This window comes from Pan troglodytes, chromosome 19 (assembly GCF_028858775.2).
Source record: "Pan troglodytes isolate AG18354 chromosome 19, NHGRI_mPanTro3-v2.0_pri, whole genome shotgun sequence".
In the NCBI taxonomy this organism is placed as follows: domain Eukaryota; kingdom Metazoa; phylum Chordata; class Mammalia; order Primates; family Hominidae; genus Pan; species Pan troglodytes.
Window position 1 is genome coordinate 11,975,099 of NC_072417.2, and position 27,181 is coordinate 12,002,279.

General features: G+C 53.4%; 2 protein-coding genes and 1 long non-coding RNA gene across 6 annotated transcripts in view; 1 reads left to right on the forward strand and 2 right to left on the reverse strand.

Annotated features, from left to right (window-relative positions):
- INPP5K (inositol polyphosphate-5-phosphatase K) lies at positions 1-22,650 on the reverse strand. 4 transcript variants are annotated; one of them, XM_054669945.2, is made up of 13 exons: positions 21,932-22,343; positions 21,364-21,594; positions 19,349-19,456; positions 18,930-19,031; positions 15,159-15,275; positions 14,654-14,829; positions 13,769-13,880; positions 12,634-12,743; positions 3,605-3,791; positions 2,096-2,233; positions 1,749-1,832; positions 1,490-1,594; positions 1-1,309 (listed from the first exon to the last, which is right to left on the reverse strand). In XM_054669945.2, the coding sequence occupies exons 4-13, from the start codon at positions 18,960-18,962 to the stop codon at positions 1,253-1,255; spliced, it is 1,119 nt and encodes a 372-aa protein (XP_054525920.2). In that variant the 5' UTR covers positions 18,963-19,031; positions 19,349-19,456; positions 21,364-21,594; positions 21,932-22,343; the 3' UTR covers positions 1-1,252. The 4 variants fall into 4 exon arrangements, with proteins under 4 accessions (XP_054525920.2, XP_003315323.3, XP_511250.6 ...); XM_003315275.6 differs by having other exon boundaries at positions 18,930-19,038; positions 21,932-22,245; XM_511250.8 differs by lacking the exon at positions 21,364-21,594 and having other exon boundaries at positions 18,930-19,038; positions 21,932-22,650.
- Positions 22,444-23,598, forward strand: LOC104002745 (uncharacterized). The gene is made up of 2 exons (XR_001710675.3): positions 22,444-22,585; positions 23,224-23,598. It is a non-coding gene; the product is annotated as an uncharacterized LOC104002745 (long non-coding RNA).
- The window catches only part of PITPNA (phosphatidylinositol transfer protein alpha), a 44,853-nt gene continuing 41,166 nt past the window's right edge, over positions 23,495-27,181 (reverse strand). The window contains exons 11-12 of the mRNA XM_009431530.3: positions 27,102-27,168; positions 23,495-26,047 (exon numbers count right to left, since the gene is read on the reverse strand). Of these exons, the coding sequence (XP_009429805.1) occupies positions 27,124-27,168 (45 nt within the window). The 3' untranslated portion in view covers positions 23,495-26,047; positions 27,102-27,123. The remainder of the gene's footprint in view (positions 26,048-27,101; positions 27,169-27,181) is intronic.

The window sequence follows — 27,181 nt, forward strand, 5'->3', positions numbered from 1 at the left end:
TAAGTGTAAAAGCCACGCTTCTAATTACCCCTGCACAATGTAACAGTCACAGAACAGCCAGCCATGGCCTGCTGGAAGCCAGGGGACAATTCTTCATACACAGGCTTGCGGGGGAGAGTATGCAACACAGAGCAACTGGAGTAACCCTCAGTCCCAGGACACAGGATGGCAGGACAAGCACTGAGCAGGCTCCCAGAGGTGTCTTCTCCTGGGAAAAGGGCTGCCGAGTGACCACGGTGGAGGCAAGTGCTGGATGTGGGGACAGGCCATGTCCCCAAAGCCCCTAGAGGGTGTTCTCTGAAGACCCGCAGGGCCAGATCCTCCAAAATGTCTTGAGCTGGTTCTCCCTTCTGCCTGCCCCCACTCTGAGGTCCCGGGGGGTCCAGGGGGGGCCCGTCGTCAATGACTCTTGACAAGGGTGGCGCAGACGCACCTAACCTGACAAGGACCACCCTGGAAAAGTCTGTGGCCACAGCTCCTTGACCACTTGTCACCCCTTCCTCAGATGGCAGGGTGGAGGCATGGGACTCAAGCTACCAACAGAAGCGAACCTGGATCCTTCCCAGTTCTCTCTGTCAGGATCTGGAACTTCCATGCAGTCAGACTCCATGCCGTGGGTAGGGAGGAAGGTTGTGCTGGCTGAAGGACCCTCATCAACCTGGTCATAACCATGGCGTAAGAGCCTGGCTAGAGGGGCCCCTCCATTCTGCCCACTGAGTCAGACTGCTTTTGCTGAAAGCAGAAATCCCAGACCCTCTGCTCACTCCTCACAGGGACAAGCTATGAGATGCCAAGACTCCTGGAATCCAGCACTGCTTGCACCAGTCTATGTAGCCTGTACAAATGTGAGCATCTCCCCTCCCAGACAGCCTGAGGCCCAGGACGGCACGACAAGAATGCAGGCCTGTGCCAAATGGGGCATGTGCCTGGCAGGACTACTTGGGCAAGACTAGAAGAGGAGGTAGGAATCCAGAAATGAGACGCAGAACTGTCCCCAGGTCTTCACTGTTGACACACTAGCTGGTTTCACTCACATCTCAGCAACAAAAACCTGTATTTAAGCGGCTAATTCCAGAGATGAGTAGTGCAGAGAGCAAATGAGCCTGGTTAGAGCTCACTCTGGGAGGAGTATGTGGACGACACTTGGCTGTCTCTTCAGGGGGCCAGGCTGGGCCCCCAGCACTCCCGGCAGTGGAAAGGCAGAGCTGGCTGCCAGCTCTGGCCTCCACCTGGGATTCACTCCCATCCTGGCTCAGATCTGTGGCTGTGCTTCACCCAGTGGGTCCTCCCTCAAGGAGCCAGGCGGGATCTGCAGGGATAAAGCAGGTGGTGGAAATGGAGAGCAGGTCTTCCTCCGTGCTTTCCATCACCCCCGTTCCTGCACTGCAGCGGCCCCTCATGTACCGGCTGGCTCCCAGGCCTGGGCCTCAGGGAGCCAGTGATGAGCTCAAGCCCTCACCCTTCCCCTTCCCTCACCAGCACTGCTTACCTGGAAGGGTCTGCTTATCCCCACCACAGAACGCAGACTGTTGCTGTAGTAACAGAGGAGAAACTCATCTTCAGTGGTAGGGATATTGCTGATGTCGATGTAAACCTGGAGGGGGATGGACAGGACTGGGGTCAGCTCCAGGGCTCTGGGCTCCACCCAGCTCTGAGTGACAAGTTATTCAGCACTCTGTTCCTTCCACAAGACAGGAGTGCTGAGGCAGGCCTGCCTGCTGGCGATGTACCTGGTGCTGGTGACGTACCTGGTTCAGGTTGTCGCTGCAGGAGACCTTGCTGTCCCCGACCCAGGCGTAGGACACGTAGTCATTAACGTCCCGCAGCCCCACCTGTGAGGGGGAGTCAGGCCATCAGTGGTCAGGGAGGACATGGGACCCAAGGCAAGTCCTAAGGAAGAGATGGTCTCCCTGCTGGGCCTGGCTACCGTACTGTGTGCCTCCCCGCCGCCCTTCACTGCCAGCCTTTAGCTACAGAAGAACCGCTGGGGTGGATGAGGGTGAGTTCGTCAGCATCTGCCCAGCTCCCAGGAGCCCTCGGGAAGGATGAACCAGGGGCTGTCACTGATAGACTTCCTGCCTTGCCACCACATCACCTTGTACAGTCCAATCCAGTCCCACGGGCTGCTGGGGAAGTCCGAGGTTGAAGAGTAGCTGACCATCATGTCATTTTCCACGGTCCACAGGTCCTCGGGCATCAGGACGATCAGCGGAGCAGACACCAATGGCTTCAGCTAGACACGGGGGTGGGAAGGGGGCTGAATCCTGCAGCATCATTCCCTCCTCTGAGGCCAAGTGTTCCTCACTGTGCCCTTCCAACATAGCGGGGAAGGTGGGGCACCCAGAGGGGGTGGGCATGGAACTCCACTGGGCTGCTCCAACGGACCTTGGCTGGCCATCAGGAAAGAGGGCCGAACACCAGTCGGGGGGTGGCTGGCCCTGTCAGGGAATCCCATGGGGCCCAGCGCTGGGGGGGTAGGAATGGCGGAGAGCAGAGGCACAGCTGAGAGGCTTAAGGAGGCGGCCAGGCAGCTGCTCTCAGGCCTCCCGCCTTATCTGACCCAAAGCCCCACATGGGGGGATGCTCTGGTGAGAACGGCTGTGAATGTGCAAGAACACAATGCAGATACCAGCGGGGGCCAGGCACGGTGGCTCACACCCATAATCCAAGAACACAACGCAGACACCAGCGGGGGCCGGGCACGGTGGCTCACGCCCATAATCCAAGAACACAACGCAGACACCAGCGGGGGCCGGGCATGGCAGCTCACGCCCATAATCCAAGAACACAACGCAGACACCAGCGGGGGCCGGGCACGGCAGCTCACGCCCATAATCCAAGAACACAACGCAGACACCAGCGGGGGCCGGGCACGGCGGCTCACACCCATAATCCCAACAGTTTGGGAGGATCACTTGAGCCCAGGAGTTCGAGACTAGCCTGGGCAACATAGTGAAACCCTGTGTCTACAAAAAATACATAACAGCCAGGCGTGGTGGCGTGCACCTGTAGTCCCGCTACTAGGGAGGCTGAGGTGGAAGGATCAATCACTTGAGCCCAGGAGGTGGAGGCTTCAGTGAGCTATGATACCGCCACTGCACTCCAGCCTGGGCGGCAGAACGAGACCCTAACACACACACACACACACACACACGCCAGTAAACCTGTATGAAAACGTGAAGGCTGAGGGGCAGCAGCCTGAAGGAGGCCAACACCGCCTTGGTCATTCAGATAGCAAGATACAAGGACGCAGGGATGGAGGGAGCGCCCGTTGCAACTTGATCCAGATAGATTTAGGACAAATAAAAGAAGTCCTACTTCTCACATTGGGTAATAAGCCTAATGGAACTCATTAGCCCCAAGGGAGAATACCCAAAGGAAATGGAAACCTTTTCACAAAGGGTTTGAACACGGTTTTGACAGACAGAGCCATCAACGGCTCCTAAGAGGAGCTGGGATATCCGACCTGGCAGGAAAGGCAATCATGGCCTCCACAGGTCTCCCCTGGGGGACTGGCTGACATTCGAATCCAGGGATGGAGGGCTTGGGGATGTGGCCAGCATAGCTATTCCTCTGGCAAGTATCAGGCAGCCCAGAAGTTCACCTCCAAGTCGAACGTGCCGGAGACAGGCTTGTGGTCGCTGATGCCGTACATCATGTGGCTGCTGTAGCCCCTCAGAGACAAGGAGAAGTGTGACGCTGGTGGTCCGGGAGTGTCGGGGCCAGCACAGGGCTGCCGCTTCAGCCTCCACAGGATGCGATCGGTCCATGCAGGCTTGCGTTTTTTCTCACTGCAGGGGCAGGGGGCATAAAGAGGAAGAATGGGGAAAGAAGAAAGGGTTGGCCTAAGAGCAGAAATGAGCCCACATGAGCTTGCTGGAGCCCCTAACTCCAGCAACTACTGGCAGCCACAGACCCCCGGGGCCAGAGCCGGAGGGAGCAAGGCAGCAGGCAGGAAGGTGCCCAACAGAATCCAAAGTATGCCAGCCCTTGTCAGACTTAGCCAGGACCCTCTGTATGTCTAGCTCATGTTTTTATGGATCAAATTGTGACTCAGAAACATTCCATTTCAAAGCTTTGCTTCTTTCTTGAGCAAAAGCAGCAGTGGATCAAAGCAGCTGAGGTTTGAGATTCTGAGGCTGGACACACCTGAGCTTGTATTTGGCTGCCCTGCATACTAGAAGTATGCCTCAGGAAAGGGAAGGGAAGCATTTAGGAAATGCTTACCAGACGATGCCTGTGATCAGTACTGTTACCACACCTTTTATTTTATTTTATTTTATTTTTAAAGAGACAGGGTCTTGCTCTGTCATGCAGGCTGGAGTGCAGTGGTGACATCACAGCTTACTGTAGCCTCAAACTACTGGGCTCAGGCGATCCCACCTCAGCCTCCTGAGTGGCTGGGACGGTAAGTGCGTGGCACTATGCCTGGCTAATTTTTAAACATTTTTTTGTAAAGACAGTATGTTTCCCAGGCTAGTTTTGAACTGCTGGCCTCAAAGGATCTTCCCATCTCAGCTTCCCAAAGTGTTGGGATTAGAAGGCATGGGCCACTGTGCCTGGGTGTATCATGCTCTCTTCACAGGTGGAGAAACTGAGACTTAGCTTAGAGGGGAAGCACCTTTCCCAAAGTCACAAGCTACTAAGTGGTGGAGCCAGGATTCAGGGCCAGCCAGCATGACCACAGAGCATGTGCTCTTAACCACCAAACTAACCTCTCTCAGGCCTCAACTTCCTCGCCTGCCAGTGGAGGGAATAACAGTAGTTACCATGTAGGGTTGCTAGGATGAGTCAATGAGATAAAGTACATAAAATGTTTAGCACAGTGCTTGGTGCAAAATGAGCTCGCCACGCACACTGGCCTTTATGATTTCCTCTCAAGAGTCGACTGAGAGGCCGGGTGCGGTGCTCACGCCTGTAATCCCAGCACTTTGGGAGGCCAGGGTGGGTGGATCATGAGGTCAGGAGATCGAGACCATCCTGACTCTCTACTAAAAGTACAAACATTAGCCAGGCATGGTGGCGGGCGCCTGTAATCCCAGCTACTTGGGAGGCTGAGGCAAGATAATTGCTTGAACCTGGCAGGCGGAGGTTGCAGTGAGCTGAGATCATACCACGGCACTCTAGCCTGGGCAACAGAGCAAGACTCTATCTCCAAAAAAAAAGGAGTCGACTGAGAGACCTCCCACCTGTTCTTCACTTGCCAGTTTCCCTGAGGGGTTTGGAAAAAGTCATACGCCCCAGAGACAAAATGCATTCCTCCTCCAGGTAACTGAAGTTGACCAAAGACGAGTCTCTGACCCATAACCCAGCCTTCCGAAGCAACTACTGTGGCAGTGTCTAAGGCCAGCTTGGCCTTGAGGCCCTGCCCTCCTGGAGACCAGCAGCTCTGAGTCCTGGAGGTGGGGTGTGTGTGTGGCGGGGGAGCAGGACAGCTGCGGTTTCTGGGTTCCACCCCCTTCGTGGACAATCTCCTTTCTTGAATCAACCCAGAGTAATAAAGCCTGATTGGATCAATCAATCAATCAATCTATAGACAGGGTCTCACACACTCTATCTCATCTATTGATCGATCGACAGGTCTCACTGTGTTGAATCCTATCTACCTACCTATTGATTGATCAATCCATCGACAGGGTCTTGCTGTGTTGCCCAGGCTGAGTGCGGTGGCACAATCCTAACTCACTGCAGCTTCAAATGCCTGGGCTTCGAGCAACCCCCCACCTCCGCCTCCTGACCAGCTGGGACCACAGGCATGTGCCAGGGCACCTGGCTATTTTAGAACCTTTAAGGCGTCTTCACTGCCTCCAGAATAAAGTTAAAGTCCCCAAGTAGGGCTTTCAAGGGGCTCAGGAGTCTGACCACCCCCGTCCTTCATCTCACACCACTTCCCCAGACCCACTCCACCTTGGTGACTCTCTCAAGCCTCTGGACCTTTGCTTTTGCGGTATTTGCTGCCTGGAACACCTTTCTTCACCAGGGAGAGGCCTCTGCCGAAACCATCCCAGACATTAGCTTTTTGCTTCCGAAGTTTTTTTTGTTTTTTGAGACGGAGTCTCGCTCTGTCGCCCAGGCTGGAGTGCACTGGCGCAATCTCGGCTCACTGCAAGCTCCGCCTCCCAGGTTCATGCAATTCTCCTGCCTCAGCCTCCAGAATAGCTGGGATTACAGGCGCCTGCCACCATGCCTGGCTAATTTTTTTGTATTTTTAGTAGAGACGGGGTTTCACCGCATTAGCCAGGATGGTCTTGATCTCCTGACCTCGTGATCTGCCCGCCTTGGCCCCCCAAAGTGCTGGATTACAGGCGTGAGCCACTGCGCCCGGCCACTGAAGCATTTTATACCAGTATTATACGATTACACTACATTGCAATTTTCTGTTTCCCACTCAGCACATCACTTAGTGTGTAAGCCTTGAAGGCAAGGACTTAGCTGTTGGAGTGTCCTGTGTATCCTCAGCATTAGCACAGATCCTGGCACACAGGTACTCAATAACCAGGTACACTTACTAAAAACCCAAGCTGAAGCTCGTCCCTCAAAAATGTCCGTCTAATCTTAATGTTTACAGCTCCATATACTCGCAGTTGGAAACACTATTTTTGTCTCCTTCTTTATTCAACTGCCTTTTTTTTTTTTTTTTTAAGACGGAGTCTCGCTATCGCCCAGGCTGGAGTGCAGTGGCGCAATCTCAGCTCACTGCAACCTCTGCCTCCCGGGTTCAAGCGATTCTCCTGCCTCAGCCTCCCAAGTAGCTGGGATTATAGGCGTTGAGCCACCATGCCCAGCTAATTTTTGTATTTTTAGTAGAGACTGGGTTTCACCATGCTGGCCAGGCTGGTCTTGAACTCCTGACCTTGTGATCCGCCCGCCTCGGCCTCCCAAAGTGCTGGGATTATAGGCGTGAGCCACCGTGCCTGGCCTATTCAACTGCTATTTTAAATAAATGTTCCCAATGTACTGGTGTCCCTTCAACAGTAAAAGAGTAAGTATTCTAGCAACTGAGGAGAATGGCGTTACAGTGGTGAGCTCAGACTTTTGAATCAGAGACCAGTTGGGGGAAGGTTCCGTCCTGTTAATTGAGAGCTGTATGCCCCTGGGCAAGTGACTTCATTTCTCTAAGCCTCAGTTTCTTCAACTGTTAAGACGGGGTGATAACAGTACTTACTTCAAAGAGCAGTAATGAAATTAAAGGGCGTCAAGGGAGTGGTCAAGAAGCGGTAACTTTGACTAACCCTGGTCTGCCTGTTGGCTCCTTGGGTCGTTTCCAATCTTTCACTCTTCTAAGGAGTGTTCAGAGGGCACTGGAATGTGGTATTCCCATCCCAGAGACCACAGACACTGCGTCCCTGAATCTGCCTTGGACAGCAGGTGCCTAGCAATGCTTACAACTTGGTAATGGGGCTGGGCACGGTGGCTCACGCCTGTAATCCCAGCACTGTGGGAGGCTGAGGCGGGCGGATCACAAGGTCAGGAGTTCAAGACCAGCCTGGCCAACATGGTGAAACCCCGTCTCTACTAAAAACACACACACACACACACAAAATTTGCCAGGCGTGGTGGCATGTGCCTGTAACCCCAGCTACTCAGGAGGCTGAGGCAGGAGAATCGCTTGAACCTGGGAAGCGGAGGTTTCAGTAAGCCAAGATTGCATTGTTGCATTCCAGCCTGGGCAACAGAGCAAGACTCCATCTCAAAAAAAAAAAAAGAAAAAAACAAACAAACATAGGGCCAGGCACGGTGGCTCACACCTGTAATCCCAGCACTTTGGGAGGCCAAGGCGGGCAGATCACGAGGTCAGGACATGGAGACCATCCTGGCTAACATGGTGAAACCCCGTCTCTACTAAAAATACAAAAAATTAGCCAGGCGTGGTGACGGGCGCCTGTAGTCCCAGCTACTCAGGAGGCTGAGGCAGGAGAATGGCGTGAACCCGGGAGACAGAGCTTGTAGTGAGTGGAGATCGCGCCACTGCACTCCAGCCTGGGCGACAGAGTGAGACTCCGTCTCAAACAAACAAACAAACAAACTTGGTAATGAACCACACAAATGCACGTTCTCTCTTTCAAAGCATTCTCCCTCCCTAACTTCCCTGTGATGGTTTGGAGCCCATATATGCTGTCATGTAAGGGTTTTCCCCAAGCCCTGACCACAGCCTGTCTCTCCTTCCTCCTCAGGACTCTCAGCCCACCCCCACCCCCCTTTTTTCCTTTTCCTTGCCACGGCCAGGCTGATCACTGGGCATACCAAGATTTACTTAGCCCTTCTTATGTGCCCCGCAACTGGGGATATGAGAAATAGGATGGACAAAGTCCTTGAGGAGCCTGTTTAGCAAAATCCAAGAAACAAGCAAAGTGAGCGTGTACAAATTAACCAAGTTCTCTCCACCCCACCTTGTTTTTCTTTAGAGACAGGGTCTTGCTGTCATGCAGGCTGGAGTGCAGTGGTGTCCTCCCAGCTCACTGCAGCCTCCTTGAACTCCGAGGCTCAAATGATCCTCCTGCCTCAGCCTCCTGAGGAGCTGGGACTTCACGGGTACACACCATGCCCAGCTATTTTTTTTTTCTTTTTAAGACAGGGTCTCACTGTTGCGCAGGCTGGAGTGCAATGGTGTGATCACAGCCCACTACAGCCTCAACCTCCTGGACTCAAGCAAGGCTCCCACCCCAGTCTCCTGAGTAGCTGGGACTACGGGTATGTGCCACCATGCCAACTTTTGTATTTTTTTGTAGAGATGGGGTTTCGCCATGTTGCCCAGGCTGAACCTGAGCTCCTGGGTTCAAGTGATCATCCTGTCTCTGCCTCCCAAATTGCTGGGTTTAGAGGTGTGACCCATCACGCCTGGCCTTTTTTTTTTTTTTTTTGAGACGAAGTCTCGCTCCGTCACTCAGGCTGGAGTGCAGTAGCGTGATCTCAGCTCACGGCAACCTCCGCCTCCTGGGTTCACGCCATTCTCCTGCCTCAGCCTCCCGAGTAGCTGGGACTATAGGTGCCCGCCACCACGCCTGGCTAATTTTTATTTTTAGTAGAGACGGGGTTTCACCGTGTTCGTCAGGATGGTCTCGATCTCCTGACCTCGTGATCCACCCGCCTGGCCTCTCAAAGTGCTGGGATTTCAGGAGTGAGCCACCGCACCCGGCCACACCAGGCCTTTTAAAAAAATTTTGCAGGGGGAGGGTTCTCACTCTGATGGTGAAACCTCATCTCTACTAAAAATACAAAAAATTAGCCAGGCATGGTGGCGGGTGCCTGTAATCCCAGCTATTCAGGAGGCTGAGGCAGGCGAGAATCACTTGAGCCCAGGAGGCGGAAGTTGCAGTGAGCCAAGATCATGCCATTGCACTCCAGCCTGGGTGACAAGAGGAAAACTCTGTCTCTAAAAAAATAAAACACTTTGTCTGGGCTCACAGTGGCAACTGTAACAAAACTCCAGTGTAACCCCGGACTTTAGCAGGATTCCCGCCCTGCCCTCAGCCCTTTTGCCCTCCCTATAAGGGAGCTGGCCTCGTTTCTCATTACATCTTGGCTCAGGGACACCGCAGTGGCTGGCCCAGCACACTAACGCTCACAGTCACTTCATCAAACCGGCCCCTCCAGGTGCCTCTCGTCAGTGTGCTGACTGATTGGAAAGCCCGCCCTTCTGCTTTCTGCGAAACTCTGTGCCTCCTTCAAGATACTGTCCTTGACAGGAAGTCTGACAGGCCTCTCCTAGCTTTAGCTGTCCACCTCCTTAACATTTGCTCCAACCTTCTGCACGGAGTTCTGGAAACCTTCTATTGACTAACTCCCAGGCTTGGTAACATATGCCAGGTACTGTGCTACTCCCAGGGATGGTCCTAAATCAGATCGTCTCTGCTCTCTGGGCAATCACAGTACAGTAAGAAAGGTACGCTGTGTCTCAAAAGCAACACTGAAAGCATGGCATGCGCAAGGCTGGGGGTGGCACAAGGCAGGAGAGGAACTCTCAGTGAGATGAGGAGGGGCCGGGAAGGCGTCCTAGGAGAAGTGATGTCTCAACTGGGTTTCCAAGGATAAAATAACAGTGTCATTAGATAGGAATATCTGTTCCCCAGGTGGGCTCAGGCCCTGCTCACTGCAAAACTCCCAGCTGCCCCTGGATCCTGGCCCCAGCCAGGAGTATTTCAGTTACCATGTCCCCTGTTCCCGCCCAGACAGTCTTGCATTTCCTGGGCTCCAGCCAAAGGGAAGCAGTACCGAAGGCTCATGAGTCTACAGACACAGATACGAGTTCCAATCCTCGTGCGATGAAGAAGCCTGTTACTCCTTACTTATATATTCTTTGAGACTCAGTTGCTTTCCTTGTAAACAGGCAATAATAACACTGTTTACCTAACAAGGACATGGTAGGAACTGATACAGGCAAAGCCTCGGCGCACACCTGCACGCCAATCACAATGAGCTGTTATTTGGAAATAGGTGCGTGCCTCCTCCTTAGCGGGAGTCTGCCTTCCTCACCGTGCCATCCTTCTTCCTGTTGCTGGCAAGGATGACCGTGAATCCTGAGGTACGATGGGCTTGAGGAAAGCACTGTGGGCTACAGACTCAGAGATCAGTCTCAGCCCCAGCTCTGCCACTCACTGGCTGAGCTACCTGGGGAAGCCCTTGAACTTCTCCAAAGCTCTCTACCCTTTCAGACCCTGCCAACTCCAGCCCAGATCCAGCTTTTGCAACAAACTTCAGTCTCCTGGAGGTCTCTCTGCCATAGGGCTGGGAGAAGGGGACGCCTGGCCGTAGGGCCTGCCAGCAGCTCTCTTCCTGCTGGTAAGTTTTTAAAGAGGATTTTTTTTTTTGGAGACAGGGTTGCCCAGCTGGAGTGCAGTGAGTCAGTCTCAGCTCACTGCAGCCTTTAACTCCTGGGCTCAAGTGATCCTCCTGCCTCAGCTTTCCTGAGTAGCTGGGACTACAGGCACATGCCACTACACCCAGCTAATTTTTAAATTTTCATAGAGACAGGGTCTAACTATGTTGCCCAGGCAGGTCTTGAACTCCTGGCTTCAAGCATCCCCTCCCCACCCAAGGCCCTACCCTGTCCTTACAGCTCCCACCAGGACTCTCGTTTCCAATGGATGGCTGCAGAGACTGGCAGTCTCCCTGCAGCTGTTGATCTGGGCCGGCCAGCCTGCTGCAGCCTGGCCTCTTGCCTCCTTTCCTGCCTGCTCTGTTGCCCAGGGCGGGTCCCTTCCCCAGCGTCCACTGCCTCCTCTTCTGTGGACAGCCCTGCTCACGACCCTACCCTGTCTTGCTCCACACTGCTGAATCGGCTCACTCTTTCCCCCTTTCCTTGGCAAGGATATTTTGGCTTTGCTGTAACACTTCCAGAACCAAGCTTGAGTTCTACCTCTTGTCTTGGTCTGGCTGTGGAGATATTTCTTCCCTGGTTAAATCCCAAAGCCCTGGGCTGCCCTGCCGGTACCTCCCACCTCCCTCACAGAGACACTCCGGCTAGGAGGAATGAACAAGCTGCTCCCGCTGGAACAAAGACCCTCATGACATGTAAGGGGCTCTTCTTTTCTTCAAAGAGATTAGGTTCCTTGCCCCAAAATGAGTCAGGGACATGTTGCCAGTGGTTCTTTCTCAGGTTTTGGTGGTTATTTGGCCCCTTCTCAGCTTCTTAGAAAGGTTTTTAGTAAATCTATCACGGGAAGACATGAATCTATTTATTTTATTATTATTTTTTTGAGACGGAGTCTCGCTCTGTCACCCAGGCTGGAGTGCAGCGGTGAGATCTCGGCTCACTGCAACCTCCGCCTCCTGGGTTCAAGCAATTCTCCTGCCTCAGCTTCCTGAGTAGCTGGGATTACAGGTGCGCGCTACCATGCCCAGCTAATTTTTGAATTTTTAGTAGAGATGGGGTTTTACCATGTTGGTCAGGCTGGTCTCAAACTCCTGACCTTCAGTGATCCACCTGCCTCGGCCCTCCCAAAGTGCTGGGATTACAGGTGTGAGCCACCGCGCCCAGCCGGCATGAATCGAAAAGTCACAATAGCCGTTCTCTCCCATGGTTACTGGGTGACGGCCTCCTTCAGTCCTCAGCCTCATGAGGTGTGTGCTCTTCTCATCCACACCTTATAGCTGACAAAATCAAGGCCTAAACGCTTTGGCTAAAGTAAGACAGAGCTGTGCTTCTAACTACCAGACTCATGATCTCTGCACTGATCCTGATGAAACTCTCTACCTACTACTTCACCTTCTCACACAGGACCTGACCCATTCACAGGCTGGGGCAGGCGTCCTTAATACCAGTAACTGGCTGGGCCAAGCTTTCTGCCCCGTTTGGGGACCAGAAGGTCTGGGGTTTCCCGAAGCTGAAGTGCAGTCCCTCCTAGGTCAGGAGGCAGCTGCTCCACCCTCTCCTCTGGTTCTATCTGTAACAGCCCCACTCCCCACACACCTCTCCTGCCCTTGCTGGCACTGGCTTTCCTCCCACTCTCTCGAGATCTGGGACGGCTCCCCGAGTCAGTGCCTCATGAAGTGGACAGGAGGTGCCACTCTGGAGAGGGGATGGCTAGACCAATTCCTGCCCCCCCAACACTTCTATTCTGAGACAGTTCCCATGCCAGCAGGGTCAGTGTAACCTGACTTCCTAGACCTTCTGGCCCCCCACTCCCTCCTCACCTGGTGTCATAGTCGTTGGAGTTCCTATCAAACTTGTAGGTGGGCGGGAAGAGTAGGCGGCCCTCCTGGAACTCCCGGAGCAGCGGGTCATGTTTCTTGGCAATGCTGAGCTGCAGACAAAGTCATAGTCCCCGTCTCCCAGTAGTCTCGACCCAGTGGCCCAGTACCACACTCCATTCAAGGGATCAGCACATGCCGTCACAAATGGGGCAAGAGTCAAGCAATGCCACTCCAATTCCTCACTGCCCCAGTGACTACTCAGCAGCCCACTCCCACCAGAAAGCAGGTGAATCCTTTCGGAAACATTACCAAGGCCCAGCGGAGGCAGCTGTCTGCCGTTTCCCAGTCCTTAGACTGCAGGGACCCGACTTGGAATTCCATCTCTAGGGGAGATCACTAGCAGACATGTGTCAGAGGGGAACCTGGGGAAGCCAGGGTCCTCCAAAGGGGCACCTCACCCTCCAAGAGGGAAACGAGGCTGGGGATGGGAAAGACGACAGGGATACGATGGGCTGATGCATGATGGAGCCTGGTGCAAAGCCCTTCTGGTTCCCTATTCTTCTTCTTTTTTTTTTTTTGAGATGGAGTTTTGCTTTTGTTGCCCAGGCTGGAGTGCAATGGCGCTATCTCTGCTCACTGCAACCTCTGCCTCCCGGGTTCAAGCGATTCCCCTACCTCAGCCTCCCGAGTAGCTGGGATTACAGGCACGTGCCACCACGCCCGGCGAATTTTTTTTTGTATTTTTAGTAGAGATGAGGTTTCTCCATGTTGGTCAGGCTGGTCTCAAACCCCCGACCTCAGGTGATCCACCCACCTCAGCCTCCCAGAGTGCTGGGATGACAGGCATAAGCCACCGTGCCCGGCCCCTATTCTTCTTTTTTAAATAATTCATTTCATGCTTTGTATCTGACTCCCTATTCTAAAGCACATCCAGGGTCTGTTACCCTGGCTTTTCCATGTGAAGATCAGGCGTGGCTGCCTCACCCCTGGATGCGAAGCCCTGCTAGACAGCCTCCCCCACCAGACCTGGGCAAAAGAAAACAGCAGCGAGGGCATCTAGCAACACTCTGCACAGCTCACATGGCCCCCACCGTGGGCTCAGATCACCCCCTGGAACCCTCCCCTCACTGGATACCTGGTCCTTCTCCCACAGGCCACTGTAGCACCGATTTTTAATGGATTCCCGAACAAAGTGCAACCCAAAGTCCTCGATCCGAAAGTTCATGTCTCCAAACCAGATAATGAGGCTTCAGAAAAAAAGGAGGGCAGCCTGAGGATTTGTGATGAAGTCGGGGAAGGGAGATCACCAGGTGGCTCAGCCTGCTCAACCCAAGGGCTGCTGGGGCACAGAAAACCCGAGGGGCAAGTGAGACGCCAGGGCACGCGTGGGTCCTCTGGAACTGTTCTCATGGCTCCTAAACCACCATTCAAACCGAAGAGACCTACTAAAGAGCCTGCTCTGGCAAACACAGAGCAGGCTGTGGCCCTTCCTTCCTCTCCTTAACTGGTCACGAGGAAAGGCTGAGAAGCCCTCCTGGTGACCTCAGGAGCCACAAGGTCCTTGACCTGTTCCCAAGTGTTCAGGGTTTCTAAGCAGGACAGACGGGCTGGAGGAAGGGGACCCCAGGCAGGCAAAGCAAGGGGAGACAGCAGATGGGCACCAGGGAAGGGGCAGGGAGAGGGTGGGAGCCAGAACACTGACGACACTGGCTGGGGGATCCGTGACGGGGCAGAGGACGCTGGCTTGGGTTAGCGTGGGGCAGAGGGCGGGGAACAGTCTGCAAACCCAGGCTCACTCGTGGGGGTCAGCGTGGGGCAGAGGGCGGGGAACAGTCTGCAGACCCAGGCTCACTCGTGGCAGTCAGCGTGGGGCAGAGGGCGGGGAACAGTCTGCAGACCCAGGCTCACTCGTGGGGGTCAGCGTGGGGCAGAGGGCGGGGAGCGGTCTGCAGACCCAGGCTCACTCATGGGGGTTAGCATGGGGCAGAGGGCAGGGAACGGTCTGCAGACCCAGGCTCACTCGTGGTCCAGGATGTTTGGGATGTCTCGCCCCTCACAATTCTGCATCTCCAGGATCCGGTCAAAGTGCTCCAGCCGCTGGTAATTGTTGGAAATGTGGGGAGGCAGGTGGCAGTTGATGATGCTGACATAGTAGCCATAAAGCTTCAGGCAGATGTTGACTCCACCTTTGTTCCCCTGGTAGAACAGGTCAACAGAAGAGTGGGAAGCTACTCGGGTTGGACACACCCCTCTTTCCACATCCTAGACCTGAGGGGAGACAGTCTCACTTCCTGCAGGGTCTCCTAGGGACAGTAACTAAGCTTCCCAGGGTGATCTCTCCATGCACAGAGCCCAGCTCGCCTCGCCTGGCCTCAGGGATAGCAAGCCCACTCTGAGGCAAAAGAACAAACATGCATTGGGCTGGACAGAGGACCAAGATTCCTTTCACTTCCTTTTTCTTTTGCCCAGCTCCACAGTTCCCAGCCCTTCCCAGCTCACGACTCAGACAATAGCTCAGTCCTTACCCAGTACCCAAACAGGCCAGTGGGGGTGGATTTAGTAGACAGAATCTGGATATAGGGCAAATGCTGATACTTGGCAAAGACCAGTAAGAGGATCCCCTGCATACGGACATGGGAGACCTGCAGGAGAGAGAGGGCAAAGGTCGCTCATTAAACCACACAGGCCAAGTGCATCCCTCCCAAGCTCCGTGCTAGGGACTCTAGAGAGCCCTCAGCTACATGCAGTGTCCTGCTCCAGGGTCTACGATATCCCAGTTTGAATCTCAGAGTTTCAAGCCTTTCCATTCTTCTCAGCTGCCAAATGATACATTCTGGGGGCTGAGGTTTTAGATTCTGCGCCTAGGCGTGCGGGTGGCGGGAAGAGAAGATAAGCTAAGGATACTGGCTTTGAAGTTAGATCTGGGTTCAAACCCGGGCTCTGATTCTTACTATTTGACATTGAGGCAGTTTCTCAGTGTATTTTCTCATTGATAAAGTAGGAATCCATCTCATAGATGCTGTGGGGATTATCTGAAAGCTATTATTTTTTGGTTTAAGCATTCTTTTTTTTTTGAGACGGAGTCTCGCTCTGTCGCCCACGCTGGAGTGCAATGGCGTGGTCTCGGCTCACTGCAACCTCCACCTCCTGGGTTCAGGTGATTCTCCTGTCTCAGCTTCCCAAGTAGCTGGGATTACAGGCGCCCACCACCAGGCCTTGTATTTTTAGTAGAGATGAGGTTTCACCGTGTTGGCCAGGCTGGTCTTGAACTCTCAACCTCAGGTGATCTGCCTGCCTTGGCCTCTCAAAGTGCTGGGATTGTAGGCGTGAGCCACCGCGCCCGGCCAAGCATTCTTAAAAGGAAGGAACATAAGAGGTTTCCAGGATACTGGAAATGCTCTTCTTTATCCCCTTCCCTTCCTCCCTCTCTCCTTGGAAATGTTCTTTATCCACCAGCTGCCCCCATTCCTCCCTTTTTACTTAGAGACAGGATTTCGCTCTGTCTACCAGGCTGGAGTGCAGTGGTGCAATCATGGCTCGCTGCAGCCTTGACATCCTGGGCTCAGGCAATCCTCCCACCTCAGCCTCCTGAGTAGCTAGGACCACAGGTGTGCACCAACATGCCCGGCTATTTTTGTTTGTTTTGTAGAGACAGGGTCTTGCCATATTGCCCAGGGTGGTCTTGAACTCCTGGGTTCAAGCAATCTCCCTGCCTCTATAATCCCAAAGTGCTGGGATTACAGGCATGAGCCACCGCATTCGGCCTGCTCTTTATCTAGATGTGGCTGATGGTAACATCGGTACACGCAAAAACCCATCAAAGTGTACACTGAATTTCTGCATGCTTTTCTGTGTACATTATAGCTCAGTGAAAAAAAAAATAAGAAAATGCTCCCCTCAAACCCCATAACTATATACTGCGTGCAGCTGGGTGTCCATGAAGGCAACACCCATGGAATGCCAGTGGGTAAGGACACATGCTCACAGGCTAGGGAGAATAGCTAACATCTGCTCAAGTGCCTCCTCTCTCATTTACTCCTGTCAACCCTATAAGGAATCACCGTCCCTGTTTTGTAGTTGAGGAACTAAGATTTAGGGAGGCTAAGGAAGCAGTAGGGCTACCTGTATTGTAAAACAACATCAAAGGGCTAGGACTGCCAAGATCCCTACTATCTGCAGCTGCAAAAGGTGGGGTGGGAATGGGCCGCAGCCAGTAGCTCTCCCTCTCAGGTTCAGGCTGTCTACCACGGGCACCCGAGGAGCTGTTTCCGGAGAATGAAGTGTGGAGGCCAAGGAGGAAATCCCCGGGTGGGGAGCGTGCACTGGGGCCTTCCAGGAATTATGAAACTTGATCCTGCAGGCCACGAGCCCTGGTATAGCGGAGTCGAAGCAGGAGGAGCCTCAAACCCAGCACTGGGTAAGGGAGGCATCAGAACCTCAGGTGGGCCAGAGGTTGCTACAGGTGTGTCCTCAAGCCTACCTTCCTCCCCAGTCTTCTCTCTCCCACACCCAAGCACACGTGACAACAGGGATGGAGGACGGGCTGGACCATGAGGGGCTGACTCCCAGGGTCAGGATTGAAGCAAGGGGACTGATAAAGACTCAGGAAAAGTTTCAGGCTTAATCCCCACCCACAAAGCAGCTTTAGGCCACTGGGTTCCACCACAAAGACACTGGCTCGCTTTGTGAAGGAGCAGCAGGGAAGTGGGGGCGGGGAGGGTGGGGTCGGGGCAGGACAGAGTTAGACTGGGAGAAAGGGTGGGGCTGTGGGAAAAGCAGGAGAGTTCTAGGGAAAGTTCTAGTTGGAGGAAATGAAGTAGGAGGAGCGAAGAAAGGACTAGCAGGAGGTGGCTGGGGGCCCTGGAGCAGTGGAAGGGGGTCAGCCCTTCTCAGTCTATAGCTGGCAAATGCACGGAGCTCACCCATCCACCCTGATTCTTGGCTGGGGAAAGAAGGGCATTCATTTTGGGTGCCAGGCCCTCAGTCTGGCCTCCCAATCTCAGTAGGCCACATGGGTAGAAAGGGCTGTGTCTCTGCCACAAGTTGAGCTAATTTCCTTGGCTCAATTCCATCCTACCAATCCTTTGCCAGTCAGCCGAGAAGCAAGGAGGCCTGCAGTCTTGGGAAGGGAGTGGCGGGTGAGAGAGAAGTGGTTGTGTCCTCTGTAAGGATCTAGCTCCCTATCTACAGAAAGAGGCCTCTGGGTTTGATGTGGAGGGAACCAAGGACTCGGGCTGGTGTTTTCTATCCTCAGCAGGAGTTCTAAACCTTAGATTCTTTCCTCCCCATTCTGCTCCCCCTCCAAAGGACACACAGCTCTTGCCTCAGTACCCCCAGGCAAACTAGGCTGACAGAATCCATTCTGAAGAACAAGAGTCATCTTGTTCAAGGGGAAAGAGGGAATTCTGGTATTTCTAAGCAGCTGTATACCAGGTGCTGTGAATGGGAGTGTGTTTCATTCCTCAGGTGTGCAGGGCAGAACCAAGGTGAAGGTGAAGATCTGGCAACCCAGGGCCTTCCTGTGGACTCTCCTACTGTCTAAAGACACCCCAGAGTATACTGGTCTCTCAGACTAAGAAGGCTGCCCAAAGTACCCACCACACCTGACTCCCCTCTCCTAACCTCTGGACCCCCAGAATCTGAAGTGCACGTCCCGTATGACCTGAGGATACCCTATGACACCAGCAGGCTAGCCATGCCTAAGATCTGTCAGTCTTAGAGTTCACCAGCATAGCAATAAAGTATTAGTAGTTAAGAACTTGGGTTATGAAGTTTGAGAGATCTGGATCCAAATCCCAGATAGCGCATGTGACTTCTGAGCCATGGTTTTCTCTGTAAAATATCTCTATTTCAACAGACTTGTTAAGATTTTAAAATAACATATATAATATAAAGAGCTACTTATGATGTTTAACACCAAGTAAGCACTTGATAAATGACAGCCGTATGATTACACTCAGAGACTTCAGGATGGGCATTTGAGTAGAGACTGGTGGCTGGGGCAGGGGCCAGCACTGAGGTGATGACAAGCCCTGCTGCACCTCCCCTCAGAATCTTCCCAAGCTGAAACATATCCAGGTGTTAACCCAACCCCTGGAGACTCCAGCTCCCTCAGAAAGGCGAAGGCAGGCAGGAGCCCCAGGGGTCCAGGTGGAAGGGAGGTTTAGCTCTTTAAACAAATGGGAAACAGCATGAAAGGCTGAGCAGGAGTAAGAGGAACACATCAGACCAAACAAGCAGGGGTCAGTGGAGATGTGAAAACACAGTTGTCAAGTGCCCGTGAACTGGCAAGTTACCTTGATGAAGCTCAGAGGGGAAAGCACATCCATGAGGAAACTGCTCCACGAGTCATTAAAGGCAGCATCGGAAAGGAGGCTTATGATCCCAGAGTTCAATTCCTGCAAACTGACCATGCCAGCTCAGAGGCTTGGCCCCTGGCCTCCAGGCTACTTCCCCTGCCACAGATATTTGATACCATCTTCACGGACTTTCAAGGCCTGAGTTCTGATGGCCATGAGGTCTCCCTCCCCTGCCTGCTGATCTCCAGCCCCCTTTGCCATTGCTGACCCGGGACCAGAGACATGGGACTGTCCCTGAAGCAGGCTGAAAGCTCCCAGCCTTCAGACTCCAGAGCGGAGGAGGGCAGGTCACAGTGCTTCCCACAGGGAAACCTGGGACTGGTCAGGGATGGGCGAAGGAGCCTGCAGATACCTACCCAATAACATATATGTCAAGATTGAGGTTCCGGTTGTTCAGCTGAAGCAGGTCACTGAGATCTCGAGGGGGCGCCGCCGAAGCCACGTTCCAAGTCACGACGTGTATGCTGCGGAAGGGATGCAGAGGGAAGTCATGGACGAAGGAGGATAAGATAGTGCACGGGGTCGGCCGGGCGCAGAGGCTCACACGTTGTCATCACAGCACTTTGGGCGGCCGAGGTGGGCGGATCACCTGAGGTCGGGAGTTCGAGACAAGCCTGGCCAACATGGTGAAACCCCGTCTCTACTAAAAGTACAAAAATTAGCCCAGCATGGTGGCAGGTGCCTGTAATCCCAGCTACTCTGGAGGCTGAGGCAGGAGAATTGCTTGAACCCACGAGGCAGAGGTTGCAGTGAGCCGACATTGTGCCACTGCACTCCAGCCTGGGTGACAGAGTGAGACTCTGTCTCAAAAGAAAAAAAAAAAAGATAGTGCACGGGGTCTAGGCCTGCTCATGTCACTGCAATCTGCCACACTCATGATGGGAAATGTGGGTTTCTGTGCTGGTGGAGGGAATGGGGATACTGAACCATCAGCTGTCTGTCCTCACCTTTCTCTGCTGAAGCAAGAAATCCCCCCCTGGACTGGGTCCTCCATGCTGGCTCACAGCCACCCACACCTGGCAGCACTGGTGCTGCTGATATAGCAGAGTTGCCAAAGGGAGCCCAAGAATTTCAGGTCAGGCTAGCGAAGGGTTAGGGGGCTGAACTGCCAGGAATGTATTAATTCCATCAGCTCCTCCAGCCACCCACACCCCTCTGTCATCATCTATGGCTCAGTCAGCAACTTCTGATCCCTACTTCTCACCCCAAGTGTTCCTAAGACCACCAGGAAGATCCTAGGGGTTCGGATTTCACCTTGTGATAGGCCTCAGCACTACAAGGGCAGAGGAATTTAAAAAATAAAAGAGATAACACCACCATATTCCCTTCCTCTCTCCTCCCTAGCAGATCCCTGGAGCAAGCCAATTTTGCCAAGCACTTCAGCGAGACTTTTTTTTTTTTTTTTGAGACTGAGTCTCACTCTGTTGCCCAGGCTGGAGTGGACTGGGATGATCTCGGCTCATCGCAGCCTCTGCCTCCCAGGTTCCAGCAGTTCTCCTGCCTCAACCTCCCAAGTAGCTGGGATTACAGGTGTGTGCCACCACATCTGGCTAACTTTTGTATTTTTAGTAGAGACGGGGTTTCACCATGTTGGCCAGGCTGGTCCTGAACTCCTGATCTCTCAGGTGATCCGCCCGCCTCAGCCTCCCAAAGTGCTGGGATTACAGGCCTGAGCCACCGCGCCCGGCCAAGGAGTTTTTAAGTAACAGGTTTCTCGACATCTCTCTTAAGAGTCTATGCTCTATGTCTGCGTAGTATTCCGTGAAAAATAAAGACTACTCTCTCGGGAAAAGTCATCAGTTGGATAACATTTTCCACCTCAGCTTACAAGTCTTAGGGAAGCAAGAAAACTAGATAAGGGGCCTCAATGACACTGGATCCAGTCAGAGGCTCAGGAAAGAGAGACCTACAGATGTCTTTAGTGGAACAGTCAGTCACAGCAGCTCTTCAAGAAGCCTCAGACTGTGCGGAGCACAGAGCAAGCAGGAGCTACAGACCCTGCAGAGACCAGGAACAGCCTAGCATGAGTCCTAGGCACACGATGAGGAGTACCTGCAGCAGCTGGAGATCTGGAATGGCAGAGGGTACAGGCGGGTGGGAGAAAAGGGCAGATAATGCCAAAACATCTCTCCTTCAACAGACCCCGTTCTTAGAGGTCGACGTTCTCAAAAGCACTTCAAGAAATTCTTGGCCAGTTTAAAGCAACTTCCTGTCCCTCCCTGTTAGCATAAACAACACTATACAGAAACCACCTTCCCAGGCACTCGGCCTGAGATTTTGACCTTCATTTGTTTACGATCTCCCCCTGCTGTCCGACAGAGGCTTAAGGAACAAAGACCTTTTACTCAGAGACTTCTTTTCCCAGACTCACTCTAAGAGGATGGAGAGCCAAAGTCCGGATTTCTTGTTCCCACTCTCAAATCCGACGATTAGCCGCAAATCCAAGCATCGTGACTTAGACTAAGTGGGCGATTAGCGTTGTTCCCCGTGAAAGAGCAGGCAAGAGACCAGGCTAAGTCACTTCCCTAAAGGATCTTATCTCAATCTGATTTCGGATTCCCGGGGTTCACCATGGGATCAGGCAGACCTCCTGATGTATGTGCTGATGAAAAGTAGGAAAAAGATTTCTAACCGAGAGCCGAAGGGTGACGGCCTCGTTATGTCTTTAACCTCAAACAACCCCACACGGCTGGCCTCTCCAGAAAGCAACCGGGACACCTGCTGCGCCCCAGTGGGAACGAGCTTGGCGGCCTCGGCTTAGAGGGGGCGCGAGGCTCGGGCCCAACACAGCCCACCTGACACAGGCGTGGGAGAAGGCGGGAGCGCCCCTGAACCAAAGGCAGTCATGGAGGTCTGGTGCCTTGTCCACCCCCAGCCCGCAGCCCAAGGGGCGCCGATCCCCTCGAGCAGGCCTGCCTCTGCCGCCAGGGTGCCCTCACCTGAGCCTCCTGCCTTTCGGCCCGCTCAGCTTCCGCGAGCTCATGGCCGCCGTCGTCCCCGCGCGGTGGTCCGGCAGGTTCGCGTCTCCCGGCCAGCGGGTCCCGGCCAGAGCAGCCCTGCGGGCGGCCGGTCTCACGCGCCTCGCTGTCGCGGACTGTTTTTCTTCCGGACTTCGACCGTCCGCCCCGGCTTCCGTCAGAGACGCGCCCTCCGCGCACCCCGGGAGCTGGGTGGTGCGGTTCGCAGAAGGAGGCGGGACTCTCCCACGAGCGCAAAGCTGCGAGAGGCTGAGCGAAGACGGGTTCGCGGACGTAAGAGGGGCGTGTCGGGCCTGTCATCAGCGCTCGCGCAACACCGCCCCAGACGACGCGAGGTGTGCAGCCGCCACTAGACCCGGCCCAGCGCGCGCCCGCCGTCCGCAGCTCCCAGCGTGCGCCGCGCCATGGGCCGTCTTCCGGCGGAAGTTGTCGCTTCGCCGCCGCCGCAGCCTCTGCCCCACTCGTGAGGGATCCGAGGGCTCCGTCCTTGTGCTGTCTTCGCCCCGGCTCCCCGCCATCCAGAGACCCAGGGGTCAAACGAGGGTCGGGGGTGGGGACACGCAGCCTAGCCACTGTCCTGCCTGGGATCCGGTCTCCCCCGCCCCCCGGCTGCAGGTAATCTCCCCATTCCCGTGGCGCTTACGCTACTGCGGGAGCGCCTCCGTTCTCCACGCCCACTTTCAGGCGGCTTTCTGCTCCAAACTTATTGGATTACCTATTGCATATGGGACGTTTGGGGATTCCTGGACTCCTACAGAATTAGCCGTCAATAAATGAAACGTAGGCCGGGGCGCGGTGACTCAATGCCTGTAATCCCAACACTTTGGGAGGCCGAGGCGGGCGGCTCACTTGAGGTCAGGAGTTTAAGACCAGCCTGGGGAACATGGTGAAAACCCGTCTCTGCTAAAAATACAAAAGTTAGCTGGGCTTGATGGCGGGCGCCTGTTAATCCCAGCTACTCGGGAGGCTGAGGCAGGAGAATCGCCTGAACCCGGGAGGTGGAGGCTGCAGTGAGCCGAGATTGCGCCACTGCACCCCAGCCTGCGCGACAGAGCGAGACTTCGTCTCAAAAAAAAAAAAATAATAATAATAATTAGCCGAGATGGGGTTTCGCCATGTTGGTCAGGCTGGTCTCGAACTCCTGACCTCAGGTGATCCACCCGCCTCGGCCTCCCAGAGTGCTGCGATTTCAGGTGTGAGCCACCGCGCCCGGCCTAAAACTACTTTAAATAAATGTTTTGCTTGTTTGGTAGGGTGGATAAAGAGGAAGATGTGAAGAGGAGGCAGACAAAAGCAAAAGGACATCCTGTCAGTAGGAAACGGCCAAATTACAATTCAGATGTGCAATGTTTGCATAAGTAAACTGACACGGGACTATTATATGCAGAAATCCACGTGCAAAAATTTTCAGACACACCTTTGTACCTCTTCCTAATCCTGCCCTGGTAAAATGGCGGTTATCAGTGCAAGTTTGAGGATACATACAGTTGGAAAATGGACATCACCAAACTGGACTCCAGAAAGTTCTGTCTAGGATTTTATTAGACTGCTTTTTTTCTCAATATACCTGTATTGGAAGATTGAGACAAAAAGGCACAAACTCACATTAAATAAACAAGGTAATCTAATCAATTCTACAAAGTGTAGTTTGTAAAAGAAGTAGCACTAGGAACCAACCAAAGTCAGTCAGGGAGTCCCAGCAGGGACTGTAAAAGAACTTGGGAAGCTATACACATGCCCACAATACTGACCCTGTCCCGGACCTCTCTGCATGAGAAGGCCAGAGCCCAGCACCCCTCCTACAGAGGCACTGCTGCTTCTGTTAGGGCTGTGACCCTGGAATTCTGATGGAAGCAGCTGGTCTGAAGGGGCATGGCACACACTCAGGTACTACCCCTGGAGCTGAACCTTTATCGTAAGTCCCTCTGAGTGCTAGTCAGTTTGGAGGTGGGTGAGGAGGAAAGGGGGTACTTAAAAGAAGCCAACACTGTTGCCCAGCAGCAACACCATCCGTGGGGATGGAACAGACCAGGGACATCCTCCTTTATGTTTGTGTGGGCTGCAATTCCAGCTCCAGGCTGACCTCAGCTCATAATGGATGCTTTTCAACTGGGGCAACAGGTGGAGGTGGGAGGAGCCCTTGTTAGGGCTAAAGTGATATGTGTGGGCCTCAAGAGCCAAAGGAGGGAGACTAACAGCTGCTGACCCTCAGACCACATAGACAACTGTCTGCCTAGAACGTCAGTTTGTTTCTTTCAAGATAACCCGCATCTGGACTTCCCCTAGTTGATGAATGAAGGAACATCTTTAAGCACAAATATAATGAATAGCTAACACAGAGCTTATAGGAAAACACCGACATTGTTCTCCAGTAGGAATGCCTCTTCTCCAAGTTTCCAAGTCAGATAAATGCTACCAGCAGTTGAGATGCTACCCAGATGCATTACTAAAGACCCCTCAAGGTGAGGAGACTCACACAGAGGAAGGTGTCTGTAACAAGACATCTGGTTCCAAAGGGACCTCAATGAAGGTCAGCGCTAACCATGCTGGGGGTCTGAGTCTGTCCACCCTTGCCCCAGGAGGGCCACAGGGAAGCATCCATCAGGATGTCACAGGTGCAATCCTGTGAGACACTCCCTTATTGCACTTAGAAATGAGTAAGGCAAACAAACTGACAAAAACAGAAGGATACATTCTCCCACCCACTTCTTGCTTCCCGGACAAAGATTTGGTCTCCCATTAGCAGATGCACCCAGGCTAGCGTGGGCTGGGATCACAGCACACTTAGGCCAACGTGCTTCACAAGGTTTGGGGAATGTCAGGTGACACTACAGCTCTCTCTGATTCTCCCACTAAGAGACAAACTCAGGCTCTGTCAAGTTGCAGGAAGCTATGAACACTGGGCAGCGTCTGTTCCCCTGGAGCCTGGACTTCCTCACCAGCCTACTTTGGTCGGGTTCTGTACTATGATCACTACTTGCTTTGGGTTTTCCAGGGCAGAACTCAACATGGGGGTAGGACGAGCTAAGTTCTTGATCCCCAAATTCCTTTCCGGCAACTGCAGACGAGGGAACATGTTCTGCTGGGAAAAGCTTTTTGCATGCTCATATTGTGCAGCATGAAAGATCAGGACTCTTGCGTCCTAACCAGCCTCAAAGACAGAGGACAGGGACCTAAGAAAGCACAGAGAAAAGAGGATTATTGCTGAGTGGCAGCACCAGCCCCAAAGGGAAGAGGAGGAGCAGGGACTTACAGAGCTCCTCAGGGTCAGACAGTTGGTATCTAGGGGGTGACTCAATTCTAGGGGCCACACTGGACAATTCCCTCCAAGTGGAGAGTTGACTGGGGCGATTTTGTAGACTGCAGAGAGATTCAGAGCGGGCAACAGGAAGGCCAAGAAGCCACAGGTGTTTCTAAGAGTAGTAACTAGAGATTCAGTGATTGGGACAGGGTTACTCGTATTTGTTAAATTTTCTTAAATAGAGACTGGCTGAGCCTTGGGTACCTCCATAGTGCTAGAGTGCCCTAACGATGGGTTACTGGGAGCAGAAGTCAGAGCTGCAAAACCACATTGCTATTTTGTGGAAGCGGTGGGGGGCAGGGAAACACTGTATCTTTAGCTCATCCCCGCTCCCCACAGGAGCACTCAAAATTGCGAAGATCTTCCCAGGAAGCAGAATACCTCAGTTTACCCCAAGGTTGAGAACAAATGAACTTAAATCATTTAAATCACCACATCACAAAAGGCAGCTATTTGAAAGACTGAAAATGTCACTTGGAAATAAAGGTCGGGGGAACACACAGAAATGGGTCGGAACACAATGGAGAGAGACGGAGGCGCTGTAACTACAGCAACCTACACGCCACGTATCTCGGAGGAGCAGGCTCCTGCACACGCGGGCTCTGTGACACCAGACGGTCTATTTGTTCACAATATTGAAGGGCATCTAGAATTAGCTACAGTAAGGAATCGAAAGTTGCCTGAAGAGTGGGCACAGAACGGCTGCGTCCGAAAATGGCCTGTCACTTGGGAGGGTGGAGCTGCTGGGTCTTCCTGTTGACCACTGTCTTGCAAAACTAGAAGAAAAATGAAAGTATTAAGGAAGTAAGAGGAGAAAACAGAAACACTGTAAATCATCCTGAATGGATAATTTCAAGAGGAGGAGGGAAGCCAGTGGGTGGGTGGGGAAGGGAGTGGGGGAGGGCACTGAGGCCCAGAGCAGTGACTGAGAAGCTGGCATCCCAGCAGTCCACCTAATTCCACCCTCCTGCCTCCCAGAAGCTGCTTTAGGAACATGGGGCAGGGAGAGTAAGCAGGGCCTGGCATCACTCCTGGTGAGACCCTGGCCCTCCTTACCCTCTTAGTGTTAGAGGCCCGTTTTTATTTGTAAAAATAATTTTCTCTCTGAGCCTAATTGGGAGCAGAGCCAGGTTTTTCATTCAGTGATTAAGACTGCTTTGAGCTGCTGGAATCCCATGACTCGGGTGGTGTACAGGGCACTGGGAAACCAGCACCGAGAGCTAACGGAAGGAAGGGGCTTGGGGAAAAGTGACAACATGAAACAAGGGGCCCCCAATCTGGTCCTGTCACCTGGGCAGAAACACCCTCCCAGCATCTGAAAGATGCCACCTCTGATGAGGGCAGCTTAGTATGGGGTCAGGGGGTATAAAGAAGGAAATGAAGCACCAGACAACAGTGGGTGCTAACAAAAGCTGTCTGGCCAGCAAGTTTTCCAAGGGGGAAGGGCAGGTAATGGCAGCTTTTGGGAGCTGGCGCTGGCGTGGGAAGGCCAGGGAGTGCCCAACATGACAGCTGCAACTTGAGATGGATCAAGCTGCCAGTCAGGAGGCGTGATTCGCGGCAGATGAACTCCCCTTCTATATCCACCACCCCCTCTACTTACCACCCTCCCTGTCCATTGTCTCTATCTGGGTGGTTTGGAAAATGTCCCTGAAATGTCCCAATAGCCATAATCTCCTAGTGGAAGTGGAGAGCTATTGAGCGTGGCAACCATCATTACCAGAGGGAAGGAGGAATAGGTTTTCTGACTCCATAGTGAGCTGCTGAGGCCTTGAAACCCAAACTGATTTTAGCGTCTGTGACACGCACAGTGAGAAATTTGGTACGTACAGTGCAGAGGGGAAAGGCGGCTTTAGTCATCTGCTGTCATTCCTTTCACTGGGTCCTTTTGTCTCATCTGGAACAGAAAA

What these genes read in the sequence shown, in the direction of transcription:
- INPP5K (XM_511250.8), bottom strand. Translation starts at nt 21,975, where the DNA reads ATGAGCTCGCGGAAGCTGAGCGGGCCGAAAGGCAGGAGGCTCAG. An exon ending in CTTGACATATATGTTATTGG is followed by an intron (nt 19,039 to 19,348) that starts GTAGGTATCTGC and finishes TGGCATGGTCAG; the next exon opens with TTTGCAGGAATTGAACTCTG. An exon ending in GCAGCGACAACCTGAACCAG is followed by an intron (nt 1,595 to 1,748) that starts GTACGTCACCAG and finishes ATCCCCCTCCAG; the next exon opens with GTTTACATCGACATCAGCAA.